The 21,503-nt window shown below is 58.0% G+C and overlaps 1 protein-coding gene across 1 annotated transcript; it reads right to left on the bottom strand.

The window, feature by feature from the left end:
- Nucleotides 1-266: 266 nt before the first annotated feature.
- ARSG (arylsulfatase G) lies at nucleotides 267-19,969 on the bottom strand. The gene is made up of 12 exons (XM_008921875.4): nucleotides 19,750-19,969; nucleotides 16,680-17,427; nucleotides 16,192-16,379; nucleotides 15,294-15,341; nucleotides 15,103-15,214; nucleotides 14,721-14,858; nucleotides 12,307-12,500; nucleotides 11,599-11,679; nucleotides 8,404-8,512; nucleotides 4,010-4,130; nucleotides 1,406-1,496; nucleotides 267-1,150 (listed from the first exon to the last, which is right to left on the bottom strand). Exons 2-12 carry the CDS (start codon nucleotides 16,874-16,876, stop codon nucleotides 822-824), a joined length of 1,608 nt encoding a protein of 535 aa, XP_008920123.4. The 5' UTR covers nucleotides 16,877-17,427; nucleotides 19,750-19,969; the 3' UTR covers nucleotides 267-821.
- Between the last annotated feature and the right edge of the window lie 1,534 nt (nucleotides 19,970-21,503).

Below are 21,503 nucleotides of genomic sequence, written 5' to 3'. Positions count from 1 at the left end.
CAGTTGCACCCTCGTTTCTGCCTTTGCATCTCCCCAGGCCTTTGCACCTGCCCAGAAATGGCCCTATAAGAACTGTTTCACCCCACCTGTGCCCCTGGCATCACCTCTTCCCCCACACCTTCCCAGAAAAAGCCTTTCCCAAACACTGGGACTCGGGTGGGTGTCACAGCACAGTCCCTGAGCTCTGCTGTGCAGGACAAGCTGAGCATCCTGCCCACACGGGGAGCAGCTCTCAGGGACAGCCCAGGACCCCTTTCCTCCCACAGAAAGTTGGGTCTTACTGTGGCCCCACTAACAAACCTCACCAGGCAGCTGGGGGGGCAGCTGCTCCATTTCCCAGAGCACTCACCTAGTGCCAGCCGGGAATTTTCTCTCTGCAGCCACAGACTTCCAGGTTCTCAGCACCAGAAGGGATGTTTGCTCAGAGGCCCCGTCCTCCCGTGCCCTGTACTCCCACAGGGAGCTCCTGTAACTCCCATTTTAGAGGGAAGGCCAAGCATATTTCCCAGAGGAATTCTCTCCCAAAGCCAGCTCTCACAGAAGGTAGTTTTAATCCAAGACCTGGCTCTTTCCCAGCTAAAGAGCCCTACAAAAAGCCTTCCCACATGCCCCGAGCCAGCAAGGTACTGCAGTGCCCTGCTCTGCAGCAAAGGGGTCCCTCTATGTGCTGCCCCAGAGCCACAACCAACTCACCTCCCTGCTTCCTACACGGAGCAAAGGTGACCCAGCCTCCATCCATGGCCAACCTCCAGCCTGGAGCCAGCACATCCCATTCACAGACACCACACTGGGGAAAGGAGCAGCCTGAGCAATTATTTGCTTTAGAGACAAAGCCATGCTGTTCTTCCCTCCGTGGGAAGGTCCGGCGTGGCCGCGTGAGCCCCGTGGCACCGGCAGGCCACGTGCTGCGCGTCGCAGCAGGGAATCACGGCTGGATCCTTGGAATAATCTGCAACTGAGACGTTGTCGGCTGCAATGTCCTCCAGAGCTTGGGTGTAAGCCCTGCTGATCATGGGCAGCACTGCCTGGTACTCCTTGGATGCCACATCCAGAGGCTCCTGCTCCTGGATGTCGCGGTCCAGGTTGAAGATGAGGGGTGGTTGGTGATGCTCAGCCGGCCCTGTGCTCCCATCACAGGCCATCGCCCCTCCTAGGGAGGAAATGAGGGAAAAACCCTGGGGTTATGGGCTGCCCAGGGATCACCTCTGTGTTCCTCACAGCCCAGGCCCGCCCTGTCCCAGCTCTTAGTCCAAGAGTGTTTCTGGGGCCAACAACCCCGGGGCTGCAGAGCTGGGTTGGCTCTTGCTTGAATTAACCTGAGTTGGTTTCCACCTGTATCTGTAGGGATCCAAGAATTCCAGAAGTTTTTTCCCAGACTTTAGGATCTCTGGAAGGGACACGGTACCTGTGGTGTAAAAGGCCTTGTACTGAGCCAGCCTCAGCGCCTCGATCTCGCCGACCTTCCCAGCTGCCCCACTGTTGGGGTGGAGCAGAACCTGAAGGAAGGACAAAAAAGCACCTGTCAGAACATGGCAGGGAAAACCTGCTCCACCTGTGCACCCATTTACAGCCACCATTCAGCCCCTGGACTGAGCAAGCAACAGAGTTTTGATTGCTGAAGGGTGGGATGGTGGCAGAAGAACCCAAGGAAACCCCAACATCTCCCTTTGCCTTCCTGGTTCTTCAGGATCCTCTGAATTTACCTCCCCAGACCAGTTCTGCCAAGAAAGTGATCACAAAGGTGCAGAGGCTTTCAGCAGAGCAGGACAGAATATCATAGGATCATAGTTGGGGTTGGAAGGGACCTTAAAGACCATCTAGTTCCAACCTCCTGCCTTGGGCAGGGACACCTTCCACTAGCCCAGATTGCCCCAAGCCCCATCCAGCCTGGTCTTGGACATTTCCAGGGATCCAGGGGCAGCCACAGCTTCTCTGGGCAACCTGTGCCAGGGCCTCCCCACCCTCCCAGGGAAGAATTCCTCCCTAACATGTAACCTAAATCTCCCCTCTTTTCACGTAAAACCATTCCCCCTTGTCCTACCACTGAATGCCTGTGTAATATTTGGGAGCTGGGTGCTGTGTGTCACCCACTCCATGGGTGCTCCAAGGGAGCCAAATCCCTGCCTGGAGCCAGGAGCCAGCCCCGAGCTGAGGGTGAGCTCATGCAGAGGCCACACGGGAAGGTGAGGTGCTGGAACATCATCCCGTGTCCGTCTCCGCCGCTGACTCACCCCGCTGTGCGAGGGCTCCCTTCCCTGACAACAGCACAGGGAATGGGCTGAGAAAGAAGGGAAGGAGGGAAGGGTGGGTCGAATCTCTCCCCCCCCCAGTATTTAGAACACTTGATCCACACAGGACAGCTGCTCTGGCACACGGGAGCGAGGAGACAAGTGAGCTGGACGGTCCAGCGGCTCCTCTGCTCAGATCAGATCTGCCGCGGAGCCAACGGCTTCACTGAGGGATGAGTCACTTGAGGTTTCCTCCCTGGGATTCGAGTTTAAAAGTGATTCAAGAAATTTCCACTGTGCTAAAAAATTAGAAACATCTGCTGGAGTTGTAGGCAGCTGTGGTGCCAAGTTTAGTAACAGCACTCACAGCTGATGAGCGTGGCAATGCCTTAGCAGGTGCCCGGCACAGAGCACCCAGATGTCCATCCCACAGTGCCCAGCACGGAGCATTCCAGCCCCCCTGGGCACCCAGAGATGTCCATCCTGTGCTGCCCAGTCTGGATGTGGCCACTGTCTTCAGGGCCCAGCTGGTACCTCATCCAAGAAATGCCAGGATTCAGGGTAGGGGGTGATTTCCAAATGCTCTCAGTTTCCTTTATTGCCCTCCATTGCAAGGCAAATTTAAAAAAAAAAATCACCTTTTGGAACTTGGTTTAATATTTATGTTTTAGGGGAAAAAATAGAAGGGTGTAAAGTGGAAGAGGTGGTGCAGTGTGAGCTGCTGCAAGGAAGAAGCTCTGTAGCAGAGTCCCCTTCTGCTGACACTCCCTGGTCAGGATAAAACAGCTCCAAAGCAGGAATCAGCAAATATTCAAGGCCCCGTGAAGCCAAAAATGGGAACTGAACCAATTAATCTGCCTCCAGCTTTAAAGCTTTGCCTACACCTTTAGCAGCACAGCTGGGATACTGCCAGCCCTGTGTCGGGGCACTCAAACTTCCCTTCCTACCAACAACCACATTCCTAAACCTCTTAAAACCCCTCACTAAGGAAATCTGTTATAATTTGCTGCATAATTAAGGAGCTTGTTTCGATTGAGCCCTTTCAAGAAACATTCCCAGGTCTGGAACTCTTCCATTAAGCTGTGACTTTGTTATTATAATAAATAAAAAACTAGAAAAGGGGGGTTGGGAAGCCTTTTCTCCCTAGAAAACCCACTGCCTGAACCCGGTGCAGTTGTGCATCCCTCTCCCATTCAGCCCTGACACCCAGCAAACCACTGCTCCCAGCAAACCATTGCTCCCAGCAAACCATCATTCCCAGCAAACCATCATTCCCAACAAACCATCACTCTCAGCAAACCACTGCTCCCAGCAAACCATCATTCCCAGTAAACCATCACTCTCAGCATGCCATCGCTCCCAGCAAACTATTGCTCCCAGTAAACCATCACTTCCAGCAAACCATTGCTGCCAGCAAACCATCATTCCCAGTAAACCCACCAGTCCCAGCAAACCATCATTCCCAGTAAACCCACCACTCCCAGCAAACCACTGGTCCCCCCCTCCCAGCACTGCACGTGCAGAGGAGGGTTAATCCCAAGGAACACAGCAGAGCACACTGGCCACATCCCATCCGCTTCCCTGCTTCATCTCCCAGTTCAGCAGAGGGTTCCATAAATACAAAGCAAATACCAAACCCCTGATGGACACAGAAAGCAAATCCAAGATCCCGCTGGGAGCTGGCTCACGGTGCTCGCAGGAGGGTGGACTTTAAAAGCAAAATCAGGATTTATCCATGAGACTGCTATTAAAGTGTCACTGGGGGGGTGGCTCTGCCTTACCTTGTGCCCCTCATCCGACCACCCGAAGAGAACTGGGGACACATCCAAGCCATCAAAGCGCCTGTTCGGGGGCAGCGCCGCCCCAGCCAGGGCCACCAGTGTGGGGAAGATGTCCAGGGTGCTGGGGAAAAGAGGTGGCTGCCATCAGTGCAAGGAGCAAGAATCCCTGGAGGGTCCCTCCCAGCCCAACCTGTGCCCCACTGCCCCTCGAAAATGCCTTGCAGGGGGGAAGCTGCTTCCCAGCACCCACCCCAACAACTGAAAAGGTTAAACCCGGCTTCCAGCGGCGGCTCAGGCCCTGGCAAGCCCCAGCTTCACGTGTCTCCCACCCCCAGCCGGCTGCTCGCCAGGCGCTGCGGGTTCAGCCAGGATGTGCCTCCCCCCGAGCCCGCGGGGCAGGGACAGGGGCACGGCGGGGCAGCCCCTCCTGAGCCCCCCGGGCACGGGGCAAGGCAGCGGGTCACCTGCGGAGAAAGTGCAAGCGCAGGGAGTTTTCACGCCAGTGACAGCACATCCCGCCGCCCCAGGAAAACGCGGTCTTGGCTTTTGCGCGGAGCAGCGCGAGCGGGAGCGCCGGGATGGAACAGGAGCGCAAATCCCACCCGACCCGACGGCGCTCCCACGACAGCCCCCGGCGCCTGCAGGGGGCCTCAGACACAACCCACTCGGGGCTCCCCCGGTGTGGGGGGACACGGGGAAGGTGACCCACAGTCCCCCTGGCTCCGTGGGGATGCACAGAGGGACAGTCGCTGCCTCCCCCCCTGCTGCCTGTGGCTCAAAGCAGAGCCTGGCCGTGGCAATTCCCCACCTTCCAGCACATCCCTGCCGTGTGGAGGTCGAGCACCATCGTTGCTGGAGTGGGAAGGGATCACCTGGCCCTGCTGCCAGCCCTTCACAGCCTGGGCACAGACTCCCCCTCCTCGGTCCCCCTCCTCCCACTGGGGACCGGACTCGACTCCAGTGGGATGGGGACATCCTGCTTGCAGCTCCCACGTCCGACCCTCACGTCCCTCATCCTACAGGACACGAGTGTCCGTCCCCCCCATCACCAGGAGCACACCCCTCCCTCTCACAGACACAGTCACGGGGTGATCCCACACCTCTAAAGGGAACCAGCCGAAGCAGGGTGTCCCATGGCCCCAGGGGACAGCAGGACATCAGAGTGGCCAAGTGACACATCTCAGCCCTGCCCTTCCTGGGGACAGGGCTGTGACACAGGAGCTGAGGAGCTGGCAGTGCTGAGTGGCGATGGGGACTCAACTCACACCCCTCTGGCTACAAAACCCCTGTGCTGGCAGCTCCAGGGGGGTCAGTTTGGGCAAGGAAATTCCTGGAGGAGGAGAAAGCACCAGGTCCCCAACCTGGGGGCACCAGGAGAGCACCACGGTCCTGCCATGGCAGTCCTGCCCCCACTACAATCCTGTCACCGTGTGTCTCCTGCCCAGAGCTGATGGCAGCCAAGTGGAGAGAAAAGAGCCCTGGGCTTAACAGCCCCCGGTTCTCCCATTCAACAAGTTTTAATTTAGCTGCTAAGAGACGGAGAGAACAAATAAGAACAAACACTGCTGCTCACGGAGCCGGGAGGCGCCCAAAGAAATCCTGGCTCCCCTCTGCATCCCTGCAGCACCTCGCCGGGGTCACACCAGGTCCCCCCAGAATGGCAGCTCACCTGGGCAGCGTGCCCCGGGTCCCGTGGGTGCTCAGCACCCTCAGGATCTGGCCCCCAGCACGGTGCATGTGGATGCTTCCAGGGCTGGACCAAGCAGCCCCAGCACAGCTGATGGGACCTCTGGAAATCGTCACCTCATGAGGTCAAAGGACAATGTGACTGAGGACAGAAGCAGTTGAAGATCCCCCCAGTCATAGGTAAATGTAACCCAAAGAAAAAGGCACGAAAAAGTAGGATTTTGGTCAAACTTGGCATCAAAGCAAAGGCCCCACTAGCAGGCACATCCCAGAAGCCAAGCTGGGGAAGCTGTGCTTAAGGAAAAGTGAAAGCCACACTGCCAACCCCTGTCCTGGCCAAGAGAGATTTAACAAATAGAGTTACCCCAGCACCCTGCTGCTGCCTGAACACCGGGGAAAAGGGCCCAGGCATCAGCAGCTCCCTGCCTGTGCCCCACAGGGCAGAGCTGTGCGGGGTGATGGACATCCCAACACCCTGGGCAGGACGTGCTGGGAGCACTGCCCTGCCACGGTGATGAGCATCCCTGGCATCCTGGGCACAATGTGGCAGGGAAGGCTGCCCTGCCCAGAGATGAGGGGGTGCAGGCAGCTGCAGGCAGCTGAACCAGCTCTCCTTGCACTCTGCCAGCTCGCCCAGCCCGCCCAGCCCCACGCCGCTGGCACAGCCAGGATGGTGCAATCTGCTTCTTCACCACCCTCCTGACCTACTTCTTCCATGCCCTACTTTGGGCTGGGGCAGGGAAGGGCAGAGGCACAGCGGGTGGCTCTGACAATTAAACGTAATTAAGAAAAGCCGACAAAGCAGTTTTTCTGCAGAAACCAGCGTGCAGGTGCAGGTCTGTGGCGGTGCATCAGCACTGCCCTGCTGGCTCCAGCTTCCCCTGCCCCTGGGCACACTCACCTCGCTCACCTCCCTGCTCCCTGCTCCGGGGAGGACGTGGAGCCAAGAGGTCCTGCCCAGTCCTGGCAGCCTCTTTGCCCAGGTGGCAAAGGCTGTCAGTGTTTCCATAACCCCAGGGGCAGAGGAGGCTCATGTGGATGGATAACGCCTGCCCCTGCCCAGCCCCGGCTCTTCCTGGGGATCCCACCAGGCAGAGGTCCCTCTGGGTGTGCAGAGGGCTTCCAGCCACGCCTGCACACAGGTTTCATACCCTCCACAGCTTTTTGGTCTTCCCCATCAACTGGGGGAATTTCAGCTTCCCTATTGCACATGCTGATCTTTGGGGGATGTCCCCAAGGGTGACTCAGAGCAGAGAAAAGCCACCTGTCCTGACACACTGTGAGCACCAAGAAACTCCTGCCCTCCACATCCCTCCATGTCCCTCCACCTTCCCTGTCCATGAGCTCAGGCCATGGCTGGGACCAGTGGTGAAACCTTCCTGAGCTTGACCCATTGCTCGTGTCCCCCATGGTGGCTCTGTGCTGCCTCCTGAAGAGGGAGTGCCTCATCCCACACAGTTGGGCACAGCCCCTTGGCAATGCCAGGCTGTGTTGGGGGGATCCTGGCTGTGCTCTGACTCCTGGGGAGCTGCAGTCACTTTCCAAGCAGTGCAGCACAGCCCCTGCCTCTGCTGGATTTCCAGCTGTCCCACCTGCCAGACCAGAGCTGGGAAATGCAGGAGATAAGGTCTATGAGGATATAACCTGGGCTTGAGAATTCCAGGGCTTGGAGGCAGGGCTGGAAGGGAGGCTGATGGGACAGGGGGATGGGGACAGGCACTGACCCTGCAGGTGCTGCCCTGGCTGCCTGAGCAGGCAGGAGTTGGCAGCTCTGCCTCATGTTCTGTGGAAGGGAAGGGTTTGGAGGTGAATCCATGGGGTGCTACGTGCACCCCATCCCCTCTGCCAGACACCCATGACTCAGCTTATGGCTCAAACCTTCCCGTGTCTGCAAAAATCCAGCTCCCAGAGCTGCCCTCGGGCCACGTAAGGAGTGAGTGGCTCCAGCTTATCTCAAGGACCTTAGAAACACCCAACACCTCCCCAGGGCCCACCAGCCAGGACCTGCTTCCAGCAGCTGGGGTGTTCTTTCCCAATGCCCAGCCACGCCCTGGCCCCACCGCCCCGACCTCCACCATGCTGTGCTCCAGGGATGAAAGGAGATGGGGCATCCCACCACAACTGCTGGAAAAGGAGGGATGCAAGGAGAGGCACAAGTCCCACATGGAGGGGTGCAGTTGCTGCCTGCAGAGGTGTAGTATTGCTGCAATAAGGACCCCCCCCATGCCACCCTCCCCGGGGAGCCGAGGCCTGGGGGCAGCAGCCCTTCCCCTCTGCTCCCGCCGGATCCCGGCCCGGCCGCATCCTGCAGGGATTGCCAGCGCCATCTCCCCGGCCAGCCTTTCCCACAACCGCACCCTCCTCCACATAAAGCCATTCACAAACCACAAAGCCTGAGCCTGCTCCTTGGTGGGGAGAGAGAACATCGTCATCTTTTAATTATCGGGAGGCCCTCGGCCACCGCGGCCAGGAGGCACACGGAGCCCGGTGGCTGCTCACACCAACCCACCAGCCTCACAAAAAGCCCTTTCAAACTCCTCTTTGCTGAAGCATTAAGTCTTGGGAGAGGACAAAAGTACAGTCTGGCACGAGGCACGGAATAACTAGTGCAGGCAGCTGCTGCTGCCAAAACCCAGGTGGTGACCTGGGGATGGTGGATCCTCCCAAAGGGGGTGGAGGGGCTGCCCCGCTCCCCGACGGGCTCTTACCTGAGCAGAGCACAGCTCGTACGCTTGGCAGGGACGTGGCCAGGCCAGTACACCACTGCTGGCACACGGTGCCCTCCTTCCCAGGTCGTTTGCTTTGCTGAGCTCCCGCCTGCAAGAGAACAGGGCAGCGCTCAGCACCCTGCTGAGATGGGAAACCTCCTGACCCCTGGAGTTTCCCTGGCAAAGGAACCGTTCAGGGGTGTAAATTGCCCCAAAAGGAGGGTGATTTTGCTGGAGAGAATCTGGGTCAGGGGAGGGAGAAGAGTTACAGGAGTTTTTCAAAGAAACAGGGAAAGGGGGGGGGAAAGGGGCTCAGTTTGGCACTGCTTTGTGTTTCTCCAGCAAGTGATGAGAAATGCAGCTGCTGCCGGAGCCGTCGTGTTTCCATCCACTTTTGATGTCAGGTGAGAAAATGGAGGAGGCAGGAAATGTAGGAATTTGTTCCAGGGACTGCTGCCCTCAGCGAGGTACAGCACTGACAGCCCCCCCTTCCCCCCGCCTGCTGGAAACCTGCCTCATTAAAAATACCATCCTGCTAATAACCCTCCTGTCAGCTAATGAACCTGATCCATCGTTTCCCTGACAGCACCCAAAGCACCCTTGCTCTGCCCTTGGGTTTGAGATGCTCTGCATGGCACGGGGAAGCTGCCCAGTCCCTTCCTCCACCTGGAGTGCTGCACACAGGGATGGGGGTGCTGAGCACCAGAACGCAAGGACTGAGCATCTAAACGGGTGGAAGTGTGTTGGAGAGCCTCCCTCTGCCTTGGCAGCAGCCCAAAGTGCCCCAGGCAGCTGAGGCGGGGGAAGGGGCTGGGAATGGGGCAAACAGAAAATCCCAACGCGATTCACCGAGCAAACTTCCCAGGAGCAGCCTTTGTCCTGCGCCTTTCAGCGTGCACATGGCAACGGCGCTCGCCCAAAGCCATTTCCTCCGGGCACAGCCAAGAGAGGCACGGCCACCCCGCACTCCTCTGAGCCCCTGTGCCGGTCCCCAGCCCAGCCCAGCCTCTCCAGGAGTCACTCCCTGATCCGACAGGCTGATGCACCCACAGGGACACACAGGGCATGGATGCTGCAGTGCTGGTGCCACAGGGGCTAGTCCTAGTTTCTGACCCTGCTGCCCGTTCTGCTGGCACATCCTCAATCTCTCCCCTTCCCCACCTAAACTTTTGGTGTTTCCCCCCAGAGGACATCTCCTTGGGGCCTCCACAGTGGGACACAGCCAGCACTGGGATCTCTTGTGGCTATTGGAAACGTAACAGTGCTTCTAACACACATCATGTATGGCTAAAGTGAGGTGCCTCCCCTGCCCTCAGACACCCCAGGAAACCACAGCAATTACAGCAGTTAATATCAATCCCCATCTCTGCACACATATTAAATAACTCGTCCTCCTGGATGCATTTCCACAGCTTTTCCATGCATGGTCAGGGGGCTCTGGCAGGACAGCAGAGTGGGGGAACCCCCTCCAGCCACCCCAGTGCCTCTGGCTGGTCAGGACATTGGAGCAGCCCACAAATGAGCTCACGTTAACACTTTTGGGCAGTAAATGGGGCTGAAACACCCAAACCCAACCAGGGAATTTTCTCCAGGGTGGGGATGATGCAGCCCTGTTACTGTGGGGACTTTCCAGGCTTTCCAGGAAAGCTGAACTGTGCATTCCCGTGGTGGGATGAAAACCTTGGTCCCACCACACACAGCAGGTCCTCAGCACAGGGACACCAGGTCTAGAGGCTCCCAAACCTGTCTCAAAACATGCCCAGCATCACGTCCCCAAAATGTGTATCTCTATCCCAGTATCCCCCCTCGCTGGGCTCTTGGCCACAAGGTGGGAAACAAGTTTTTGGGGTGGGCTGAGGGCTGTGGGAAGCTCCCCAGCCAGAGAAAGGGGCAGCACATATGGATATGTTGCTTTCTCTCAGTGAGGACCAACTCCAGTTACCACCTGATATCAATGGAAAACACCCCTGGAATTTGGGTTGGAGCCTAAAAGGAAACACCAAGCTACGTGAAACACGGAAAGCTCGGAGCAGCCTGTCCTCCCTTGCCCTCCCCACTCCTCAGGGGCTTTTCTGTGTTGGGGGATGATTCCCTTGGGATGGGACGGCCGAGCATCCCACCCCAGCAGCACCCAGGGGCAGGTGTTTGTGGTGCCAGCCCTGCCAGCAGCAGCCCCGTAACGCCGGGCTGGCTTTCCAAACATCCGTGCAACAGCCAGCCCAGGGATTTCCGAAGTCATCCTTCCAGCCGGTGTTTACAGCCAGCTCCGAGTGCCCTGCCAGCCCGACCTCCTCCCCAGCCTCGGCCACGGGCAGGATCCGGGTGTTTTCCCAGGGCGGCGAGGGGCTGGAAAAGGGGCCGTGTTTTCCTCGCCCTGTTCCCGAACGCCCGCACTGCCTGTACCATCTGCTCCGGCCTGTGACCGGCGGTTGCTCAAGAGCAACCCGGGTTTGTTTACTAGAAAATTAAGGTTACGGATTTCATTCCCGGGGCCAGCCCGGCCAGCCAGCCGGAGGAGGAAGGGCTCTGGGAACGGGAATGGGAACGGGAACAGGCGAGCCAGCCCGCCGGCAGCGCTTGCCCAGGGAAGTGGCCACGGTCGCATGGTCTGGGTGTCAGGAAGCGGAGGAGGGATGAGGCGCTCCCGCCCCGCTGACCCCGGGGCATGGGGGGAACCGAGCCTGGCACGTTACGCTGCGTAACACAAGCAGAAGTGGGAAACGCCTGACTCATGAATGTTTTCTGGCCGAAATAAACCCACCGAGCAGATGGCTTGGCCGGAAAAGGAGGAAAGATGGAAAAAAAAAAAAAAAAATTAAAAACACACACCCCAAGAAAACGGCGGAGAGAAAGAAAAGCAAAGTCCCCGGGGCGCGGGGAGGGTGCTGGGCAGGATGGGGCTTGGGGCTACAAGACCCTGCTGGAGCTGATGGCAACATCCAGTCCCCGAACCAGCACCAGTCACCTCAAGTTCTGGGGTAACAGGGACCCCATCCCTCCACCCTCCCAGGAGCGGTTTTAGGGGAAAACTTGACTGTTCTGGGTTGTGTTCAAGTCTAGGGCAGCAGCCAGGGAAAGGCTGGGGGTGGAATGCTCCCCACATCCCCCTCAATGGGCAATGAAGGGATGTGTGCAGCACCCCCCCTGCACCCCTGGAGACTGGCAGACCTCCCCCTCCCAACTCTGCCAGGTTACCTCGCTGCCTCTGCCAGGCCCCCACGAACGGCCCCAGGCGTCCTGCCAGCTCACACTTCTGTGCCCAGGGGCCATTGTCACCTGCAAGAGAAAGAAATGTCTCCATGAGTGACACCAGGACCCAGAGGGTGGGAGGGGACACCTCCACAGTGGGGCGGTGGGCAAGGACAAGTCACCCTTCCATCCCTCCTTCCCATCCCTGTGATGCCTCCCCACACGGGCAAGAGCAGCAGGATGATTGATTTTGATTTCTAACAGTTTGTTTCCAAGGGATGAGTCCTGGGGGGGGGGTGAAGGGGAGCGGCTGCCACCAGCTTTGGGCGCTAATGAGCGGCAGAGCGGTTCCTGTCGTCAGGAGCAAGACATCCTCATTAGGGAGGCTGCTCAGAGAGAGCGGATTTGGGCTTCTTAATGAGCGAGGATTTATGGCTTAATTAGGCACGGCCCCGCCGGTTCAGCCCCACGGCCGAAGGGGGGTAGCAGGGCGGGCACCTCACAGAGTGGCCACGGTACCCTGGGACCCCCATCTCTGCGAGGGTACTGCTCCCCATCCCTGCGAGGGGACTGCTCCCTGTCCGCGGAGCAGCGGGAGCATCGAGGGCAGGGCACAAACACAGGTCCTGCCCCCAGACCCACCTCCACGCCGGGGTTGGTGTGGGGCAGTCACCAGTGTCACCCCCAGCCCCGCAGCCGCTTTTCCTGCCGTACCTGTGAACCACAGCAGCGTGTTGCCCTTCCCGTGGCTGTCGGCCACCTCCTTTATCTGTCCCACCAGGGCATCCATCTCGCTCAGGGAGGCTCCGTAGATGCCCCTGCCCGAGGGGGGGCCTGGCTGGGGGTCCCACAGCGGGACGTGCATGTGGGCCAGAGCCAGGTAGAGGAAGAAGGGGCGTCCACTCTCGCTGCACAGGAGAGAGAGGGAGAGTGTTCAGCCTTCAGGGCAAGCTAGTGGCAGGAGGTCATTGGGGTGGTGGCACTGCCAAGCCTGGGGACACAGACCGGTGGCCCTTCCACAGCTCCTGGGAGAAAAACACCCTATGTGCATTCAGCTGGCTGCAAACCCTTGGAGGGGGGGATGCTTGGCCTCTGCTCCCACTTAAACCTCTCCCTGTGGCCCCCCTCATTGTCAACTGTCCTCCTCTTTGGGACAGACTTGCCCCTTCCTCCATCTCCACTGGTCAAACACCCCGCGCTGGTGCATCCCAGGCACCCACCCACTCTCCTCCCCTCCTTCAGGGGCCCATTTCGGCCCTTTGTTCCCCTCTCCAGCAAGTGCCTGGAGATCTGACAGTGATGGGCAGAGGATGAGACACAGCAGGACACCCACACCAACCCCAGGCACGGCCTTGGCACTGCCAAGCAGCCCAGGACAGGGAGCGCGGCACGTTCGCCCGCCGTGCGCTGCCCCACTGCCTGCTCACTCCTAAATCACCAGAGGACATGTCCTGTTTGCTTGTTTACAGCTATATTTATCTCCTCCAGTGAGTCCTGCTCTTCCTCAGGGACCTCCGAGGGGAAGGGTGGGATGGCCAGCGGCGGGGAGGGGCCGGATCCCGGGGACGTGTCCCAGCCCGCGCACGCGCCCGGCTCTGGCCGCCCCATCACTGCCTCCAGAAAGCTTTCGGGGCCCCTCTGACGTGTGTTTCGGCATTTCCTTCCTTTACCCGTCACCTGGGATGGAAAATGAGTAAAACCCATCCCACCTGGAGCTGCCCCGTCCTCCCCCACGGCACTGGAGCCCTGCAAAGGGCTGTGCCCAGCCCCTTGCAAAAGCCGTGAGAGACCTTTTCCCACGGGATGCCAGAGACTCTGGAGCAGGGAAAGCCGCTTTCCCCAGCTTGCATCCCACCACTCCAGCATCCAGATGAACTCATGGCTGCGGTGTTCAGCTGAACATCCCACTTGCTTATCACAAGGACACCTCAGAATTGTCCCAGATGGAGATAGCTGAGGACAGGAGTCCCTGACTTTTGCTCCCACGCTCGCTGTGCTCGAGCAGTGCCACCTCTCACCGTCACAAATTGCTCAACCTTGACACGACTGGTTAAAAAAACACCGAGATGGCAAATCCGGTGTTCTTTTGTTGCCCTGTAATGAGTGAGTCAGGCAGGGGAAAACTGGAATAAGCCATCAAAGGGAAGGAGAGAAAAGGCAGGCACCTGCTTAATCCTGTTCTCAGTGAACGCAGATAACCCCAGAACACTTCTGGGAGTTTAAAGGTTTTTCCTATTAAACTGGAGCTCACACACTTGGTTTCACAGCCAAACAGCATCCTGGAAGCCCAGAGGGTTTGGACAGGAGGGGGGATTGCTGCTGTCCCACAGCCCAGAGCCTGAGTACCCTCAGCATCCTGACCACTATAGATATTGTGCAACAAAACCACACCCAGATTTATAAGGAGCCATTTCCCACAGGCTGCTCCCTGCCCAGCCTTTTGTTCATCCCCATCACACAAACCTAACCCCCAGGACCCCACTACTGTGGCCCTTCTGTGGGTCTGTGCTATCCCTGGATGCAGACATGGGATGGGCTGGGACTGCCCGGCAGCGCTTCCTCTCTTCGCACTGCAGGGAGGCATTTTGCAAAGTCACAGCTCGTAATCCGCCAATAATGGGGATTAAAGTTACACAACCCATCCCCAGGGCTCGGCCGTCATTTGGAGGAGCCACTTTGCTCCTGAGGAACGAGCACACCCGGGCACCTCGTGTCCTGTGAGCCCGGGGGAGGCAGAGCTTGAAGCCCAGGGATCTTGGAGTGCTTTATCCTCAAAATAGATTGAACTCCTCGCACAGGGCAGGTTCAAACCCCTCTGGGTGCTGTTCTGGTCCCACTGCCAGAGCTGCCATGGGCACCCATTTCAGCATCTCTCCCACACCCCTGCCAGCACTTCATACCCAGGGAGGCACCTCCACTGCCCCGCTGCCACTGCAGAGATGGAGGGATGGAGGACGGATGGAAGGAGGACAGACAGATGGAGGAGAGGGATGACAACATTTCCCTCCCTCCGATGCCCACTAGCCAGGACCCTGCTATACATTCGCCCCAGGAAGGAGGCACAGCCCAGCCCAAATGCTCTGACCTGCCTCATAAATGGTGGTTTTACAAACACCGTGTCCCCTCACCTGGCCCGCCGGATGAACCGCGCCGCCTCCTCCGCGTAGCGCGTGGCCAGGCTGCCGAGGGCCACGGGCTGCTGGACGATGGTGACGTTCTCAAAGAGAGGAAGAGCGACCTCGGTGTAACAGTCCTTCCTCGCCACCCTGCTGGGAAGAGTCACCAAACACTTGTAAACGGAGCAGGGACCGGTGTGGGAGCAGGCACGGAGCCTGGAGGTTTTCCTGGCCTTCCCAACCTGCACCCTGCTGTGGGGTGCACAGGGGTCAAACTGGGAACATGGAGTATGAGGGGAGGTGACCACAGCACAGGGCAGCTCTCGGGGCTGGGGACACTGATGCAAATCCCCACCCCCCTGTGCCAGCACCCGAATCCCTCATGGCCCCGTACCTGGCAGCCGCGCCGTGCCGCGGGCAGGGCGGGCAGGGCGGCAGGTTGTACCCAGGGGTGTCCGTGCAGCCCATGTCGTGGCTGTAGGGGATCCCAAAGTAGTAGTCGAAGCCTGAGAGGCGAGCGAGGGTGTCAGCGGGGTCAAGGTGACCGCAGGGCCCTCAGCTCGCCCCCGCTGGCACAGCCCTTACCGCGGGAGTTGGGGTGATGGCGGCCGTGGTGTCCCAGGTGCCACTTGCCTGTGTGGAAGCCACAGAACATCATTTCAGAGGTTACACAGCCACAGCCACCACCAGCCATCACCCACGAGGTGCCCACAGCGCTGGGGGCTTTAATCTTGCTACAAGAAAGGCTCCTTGTTTGTGCTGGCTGCGTTTCCAGAATGCCGTCTATTTTTGCAGAAACCCAGAAAAAATGCATAAGGTATCCCATGCCTGTGCAAAGCGAGTGTTTCCAGCCTTAAAAGGCTCTTTCATGTGTCTGTGTTCTGAGCAGACGGCTTTCTAACCCCCCCTAAACAGCCAGCTTCACCCTCTGACCTCCGGCACACGCTTGCTCCCACCGAATGCACCGATCCAAGAGGGAGAACTCCAAAAACTGTGGGGCAATGGTGAAACCGAGGGATTTTCTGCCAGCACGACCTGTGCACCAGCAGGAGCTGCAGGTGCAAAGGGCTTGTGCTGGTTGGGGGGACCCACGGTGACAGAAAGGTGCCCTAAATCACAGGGGCAGTGGCACCGACCGTGGTGTGGGATGCAGGATGGCAGAGCTGCCGAGCACAGTCGTGTTTGCTCAGGAAAACCCAGCACATTCCTTGTGAGGTGAAGCAATTAGAGCTTAAATGGAGAAGTCTGGATTTTCAGGCAGCATCATGTGTTTGAAAAGGAAGATTTTAATCTTGGGATTACGTAATCCAAGGGAGATGTGTGAAATCCCTCTCATGTGATCCTTTAGACTCTCCTTTCACTGCCAGCGCTCCACTTAAGTACCTGCAGCCACCCCCCTGCAAGGGATGGACACGGGTGTCTTTGCCACCCCTTGTCAGCCCCCCCCCAGCCCCGGCTGCCCCCTTGGCATTTTGGGCATTACCTATAGCCCCTGTGCTGTACCCAGCCTCCCGCAGGACCTCAGCCAGGGTGCTCTCGTTCAGGGGGAGGCCGCCGACCGACGTGATGGCGAAGTTGTGGGTGACCCCGTTGCGCACCCCGAGGCGCCCCGTGAGCAGCGAGGCGCGGGACGGGGAGCAAGTGGATGCGGCTGAGTGGAAATCCACGAACCTGGAAGGTTAAAGGACCCTTTGCTCACAAGGTCCTGCGAGCTCTAACGCTGCCCCATCCCTCCCTGCTCCCCTGCATGCATCCCCTTCTGCCCCAGGGATGAGGGTTGGGAGTGGGGGATGAAGCTCGCAGGTCTCACAGGGATGGATGGACCTGCACTGGTCTCTGGTAGCCCTCCCCGTGCACCCAAACCCACATCCATTAAATCCCTGCCAGTCCCATGGGAGTGAATTCCCCTTTGTTGCAGGACAGAGTAACCAGGGATGCTAGGAGAGGGCAAGGAAGGGGGACAGACATTACCTTGTCCCTTCGGCAGCCAATTGATCCAAGTGCGGGGTCTCCTTGGTCTCTGCCCAGTTGGCCCCGAGGTCCCCCCAGCCCACATCATCTGCCAGGATGACGATGAAGTTGGGCTGCCCATACACCCCACGGGGAGCCCAGAGTCCCACCAGCACCACGGCGAGCACCAGCACTGCCCGTGGGGACGGGGTCCCCATGGTGCCACACGTCCCCTCCCACCCACACTGCGGCACTGGCGGCTTCCTCTTCCCCAGACTCCCTCCCCTGAGTCCCTGTGGATCCAGCTGAGCTCTCCACAGGCCCTTGCAGCGATGCCAATGTCCCCTCCTCAGTTGGTCCCGTGGGGCCGGGGGTCTGGGTTTGCTCCCTTGGCTGCCGACCGAGCTGCGACACCTCCTCCGTCTTTCACACCCAAGCACAGCTGATATTCCCGAAATCGGCGCCAGCAAAGGTGTTATTCTTAGAAGTCAAAAACACCCTTTGAAGTCACTGTCACCCTATTTATATCTTTCCTTCCTTCCTGGTAAATATCTAATTAGACACCAAACCAAAGCGGTATTTTCCCCTCCAGGAGCGGTTTGATCTGCGGCGGCGGCTCCTCTCCCCTCACCACGGCCCAGGGGGGTGTTTATGTCCAACAAACGGCTCCTTCCCTGAAGACTGAGCCCCTCAGCCTGGCCTTCAGGTGGAGAAACAACTGCTGGGGCTGTGTCAGTCCATCCTTCTCCTCGCACGGCTACAGCATCCCCTGTGCAAGAGAAACCAGCCGCAGTCAGGACGTGCCCAGTGCTCCTGCACCCCGGCCCGGGGCAGGACGCCTTCTCCACACGCCGAGGCTTTGCCTTTGAAGTTGTATTTTTTGCTGCCTGGCTCACGATGGCTCAGCTGGAAAGGGCTGGGAATAACCAGGGCCCCTTTCCCACATCCATGGCTGGGGCGGGGATGGTTTCCCGTGCGCCTGCCGTCCCCGGGAGCAGCGCTGCTCCCTCCCGCCCTGCCAAGGGCTGTCTCCCGAGCATTGCAGGGTGCACAGCACTACAGTGGGGGACATGCAGGGCACTGCCTTCATTTGTGATAACTGACAAGTGTCTGAAGCTCATTTTCCAAATTTAGTTCTGCTCCTGCTGCCCCACTGCTGCCAGTGCACTGGAATAGGCAGTGCAGCCCAGCTGCCAGAGGGAGCTGCTCCCAGAGACAGGGATGCAGGAATCCAGACAAACCCAGAGGCAACAAACCCCAGGAATACCCAGGCTTACAGGATTAAGTGAATCTGGCTGCTTAGGGCAGGATTTGGCCTCCAGTGGTGGAGAGGTTCAAGGATAAACCCCCCAAAGACCAATGGTAGAGCTGGAGCTGTGCAACACTAACTCTTGAGCACAAAGTTATGGCCAAAGGGAGATGAAGTGGCAGAGATCTGCCAAAACCCCACTGAGTCCTGTGCCAGGAGCTCTGCACCAGCCCATGGGGATGGTGTGGGGACCTGTGCCTGGGTTGGGGACAACCAGGACCCAGCTTAGGCCAGCACTGCAGCAGCTGTCCCCAGTTGGTACCAACAAGCTTGGGAAAGGAACATGCCATGAAGGATGCAGTTCCCATGGGATGGTCAACACAGCCAAGCAAGACAACATCCATTAAGACAAACCATGAGGGTGAGTAGAGAAGGCAATACTGGGAAACAAAAGAGAAGGCGACAAGAGGCAGGAGAAGGAACAGGATGAGCCCCATCTGTAGGCCGAGAGGTTTGTGGCTTGCAAAGCAAATCATTCCCAGGTTTTGCTGTTCACATCCTTAAAAGCTTTGGGCTGTCTCTCGGATCAGCAGCTCCAGGGCTGTCAGTGTAGCACTGAAGTGATCAGGGATGTGACTCCATTCATAATTCATAGCTCACAGTGTTAATTTATGAAGCCTGGAGGCTCTTGGTACATCAGCTAATGGAGGTGGGATGTGGTGGGTTGTGGGGCTGAGCCATGGGAGAGGCTGCCCAGACCTGCTCCAACAAAGCCTATGAGCCCAGCTCCTGTTCTGCACCCTCCTGCAACCCCACAGCTTGTCCCTCCTGCTCCAAGAATCAAGATTAGGTATCTGGACATGTTTGATGGTACTAAATCGCTTTTGTTTTCCAAAAAAACTTCCCTTTACAATTTCTGTGGAAAGTCACTGGGATTTCTTCATAGATGGGCATCTGAAGGGAGCAGCCCTGCTTTGGTCCAACACCCCCTGCCCAGAGCCTGAGCCCAGCTGGGCCAAGGACAGCACAGAATTGAGCCACCAACTTCATAGGAACATCACGGACTAACCTGGGCATGGCCAGGGTGAGCCCAGTCCCATTTCTGCACCAAACCCCTCAAAGCATCCTCCATGCAGCACCATCCTGGACCCCATCCAATTCATGAGGGGTGGCCCTGCATCCCACAATGTGCACCTGCAGCCACTGGAAAAGCTGAGCAAACCCCAAGGGAGCCAAACCCATGTCCACCCACAAACCTCCGTCCCTTCCCTTTACTTTGGGGAGGGATGCCAGGGCTAACAATTTTCAAAGGACAGTCTCTTCTCCCTAAATTACAGGGAAAGTCATCCAGGGCTGAAATTTATGCATTAGCATCAGACAAAACATCTTGATCCCTGACGCTCAGAGGCTGTTTGAAGGAGAGGTGGAACCGTCCACATCCAGACCACATCCCAACCCTGGCAGGGCAGGAGGCCACCCCTTTGATGCAGGAGGCATCAAATCCATTGCCCTCTCCTCCAAGCCCTTTGGCAGGGTCTCCTCTCTGACCCTTTTTGGTTGGAATTCCCAGCTGAGTCTGGGCTGTGCCAGCTCTGCCCCTGCGCTGTGCAGTTCCCCGGCAGTGCCCAGGTGGATGCAGGAACTTCCCTGGGATAAGCCCTGGTGCCCATTCACTGCCACACCAGGACCTGCAGCATCTCTGTCCCCCTCCAGCTTTGCTACAGCCAGACACACCCAGAGCTGAAGGACCAACTTTTAGCTATTTTTGCAAAAAACCCAATGACTCAGAAGAGATTCCCCCGGGCTGACTATGGCGTGAACGCGGCTGTGGAGGCACCTCACCTCATGCCAAGCAGGAAATACTGCACAGGTGGTTACAGCTGGATGAGCCACCTGGGAGGAATCACTCCAAGGATCCAAGGCCTCGGGATAAATGGCATAAGCACCGTGCTGGGCATCGCTCTGAGTGCACAGGGCACACCTGGGCGTCACAGCACGCACCTTGTCCCAGGGCAGAATTAAACAAATAAGTAAAGAGCATTTTGCAAGCCACACAAGGCGGTTCACAGAAACTCGGGATAAGTCCAAACCAGACAAACCAGTTTAGAAAAGCCCCAAACCCTCTCCAATCAGGACACCCTGGGGTTGGCCCCGGGGGCAGAGGAGGGGAGATGCCTCTCCGGGATGTCACTGCTGGTGGTGCCACCGCGGTCACCCACCCGGCACTGGCAGTATCTGTCATGTATTTATTACACATTAACCAGAAAGTTTACAAATCTTGGGGCCAGCAAGATCATTTTCACATTTTTCACATTCTTTCACATTTTCACGCCTGCCTGGAGAGCAAAGCAGTGGCCGGAGCCCAGAAAAACCTGACGCCCTTTGAAGCACGTCCAGCTGTGCCGTCCCCCGCTGGCACCCGGGGCTCACACCCCACCCGGGGTGTCACAGCTCTGATCTCCTGCCCAAACCCACACTGATGGCCCCGTTCTCCTGCTGGAAGTCGCAGCAGGCATCCCCATCCTGGCTGCAAGGAGTAGGGAGATAAGGACACATCAGGGGATGAGAAATTCAAACTGGAGCAGGCACCCACTGTTATCAAGGACCACTCCAGGGGCTCCCAGCATTGCCCCTTGAGCCAGCCAGGGTCAGGGAAACTGAGGCAGGAGAGCAGAAGTGATGGCTCAGGTTGTGCACTGACCCCATGGCTGCAAAGTGATGCAGGATGGGGACACATCCCCATGGTGTGGCTCCTGACACTGACCCTGACCCCGCTGACAATGCCCAACCACAGCCTGGAGGGGATGGATATTGAGACAGACAGGCTTTCAAGGGGGAGAAAATAAACAAACAAAATAAAAAATCTATGTTTTCTTTGCAAATTAAACTTGCACAGATTTTATGCTTGATTCAAGCACAGAGAAGGGCAGCAGGTGCCTCGTGAGGGGTTTATCCATGGGGCAGAGGGTACAGGAGCTCTGTGCCTGCCCCATTGGGCCTCCTCAGTCCTAACATGTTTACCAGCTAAGCTCCATTCCTGGTACAACTGTCCTGACAATGCTCTGAACAGAGTCAGGACTTTATTCCAGGAAGAGGTTTTCTGCTGGAATAGTTTATACTAGTTCCCCTAACAGAATAAAGCAGCACCGACAAAAACATACTTCTGCAGATTTACCAGGATTTCTGCCAGCTCCTGGGACAGGAGAATGTTTTTCACCCATCTCGCTGCTGGGTCTTTCAGAGAAAACATTTCACATGCCGAGCAGGGCCGGGCAAACCCCGGCAGAATAAATGAACTGGAAGTCCCGGAGCCATCCGGCGGCGCAGCTCAGGGGCCCGCGCTCCCCTTCCCTCCGCAGCCCGCCCTACTTCCCAGCTCCCGCCTGATTTATGCCCACCGACAGGAGGCTCGCTCTGCTTCCCTGGGGATTACAGAGCTCTCCAACACCAGCCACGCTCCCGGGCTGCAAAAGTCCCCGGGATGATGGAGAAGCACGTCCCGGTGCCAGCGCTGCCAGGGATGGGACGGACCCACAAGGGATGTGCCGGGGCAAAGAACGCTGGCAAGACACAGCCAAGCCAAGCAGCAGGGAAAT

Source organism: Manacus vitellinus, unplaced genomic scaffold, assembly GCF_001715985.3.
Source record: "Manacus vitellinus isolate BGI_N305 unplaced genomic scaffold, ASM171598v3 scaffold_24_pilon, whole genome shotgun sequence".
Lineage (NCBI taxonomy): Eukaryota > Metazoa > Chordata > Aves > Passeriformes > Pipridae > Manacus > Manacus vitellinus.
The sequence above is the reverse complement of the archived record's forward strand: the minus strand, read 5'-3'. Positions and strand labels throughout refer to the sequence as shown.

Excerpts from the sequence above, each read along its gene's own strand:
- ARSG (XM_008921875.4), bottom strand. The coding sequence starts at position 16,876 with ATGGGGACCCCGTCCCCACGGGCAGTGCTGGTGCTCGCCGTGGTGCTG. Across the intron at positions 16,380-16,679 it reads TTGGCTGCCGAAGGGACAAG|GTTCGTGGATTTCCACTCAG; the intron begins GTAATGTCTGTC and ends TTAACCTTCCAG. Across the intron at positions 1,151-1,405 it reads CAAGGCCTTTTACACCACAG|GAGGGGCGATGGCCTGTGAT; the intron begins GTACCGTGTCCC and ends TTTCCTCCCTAG.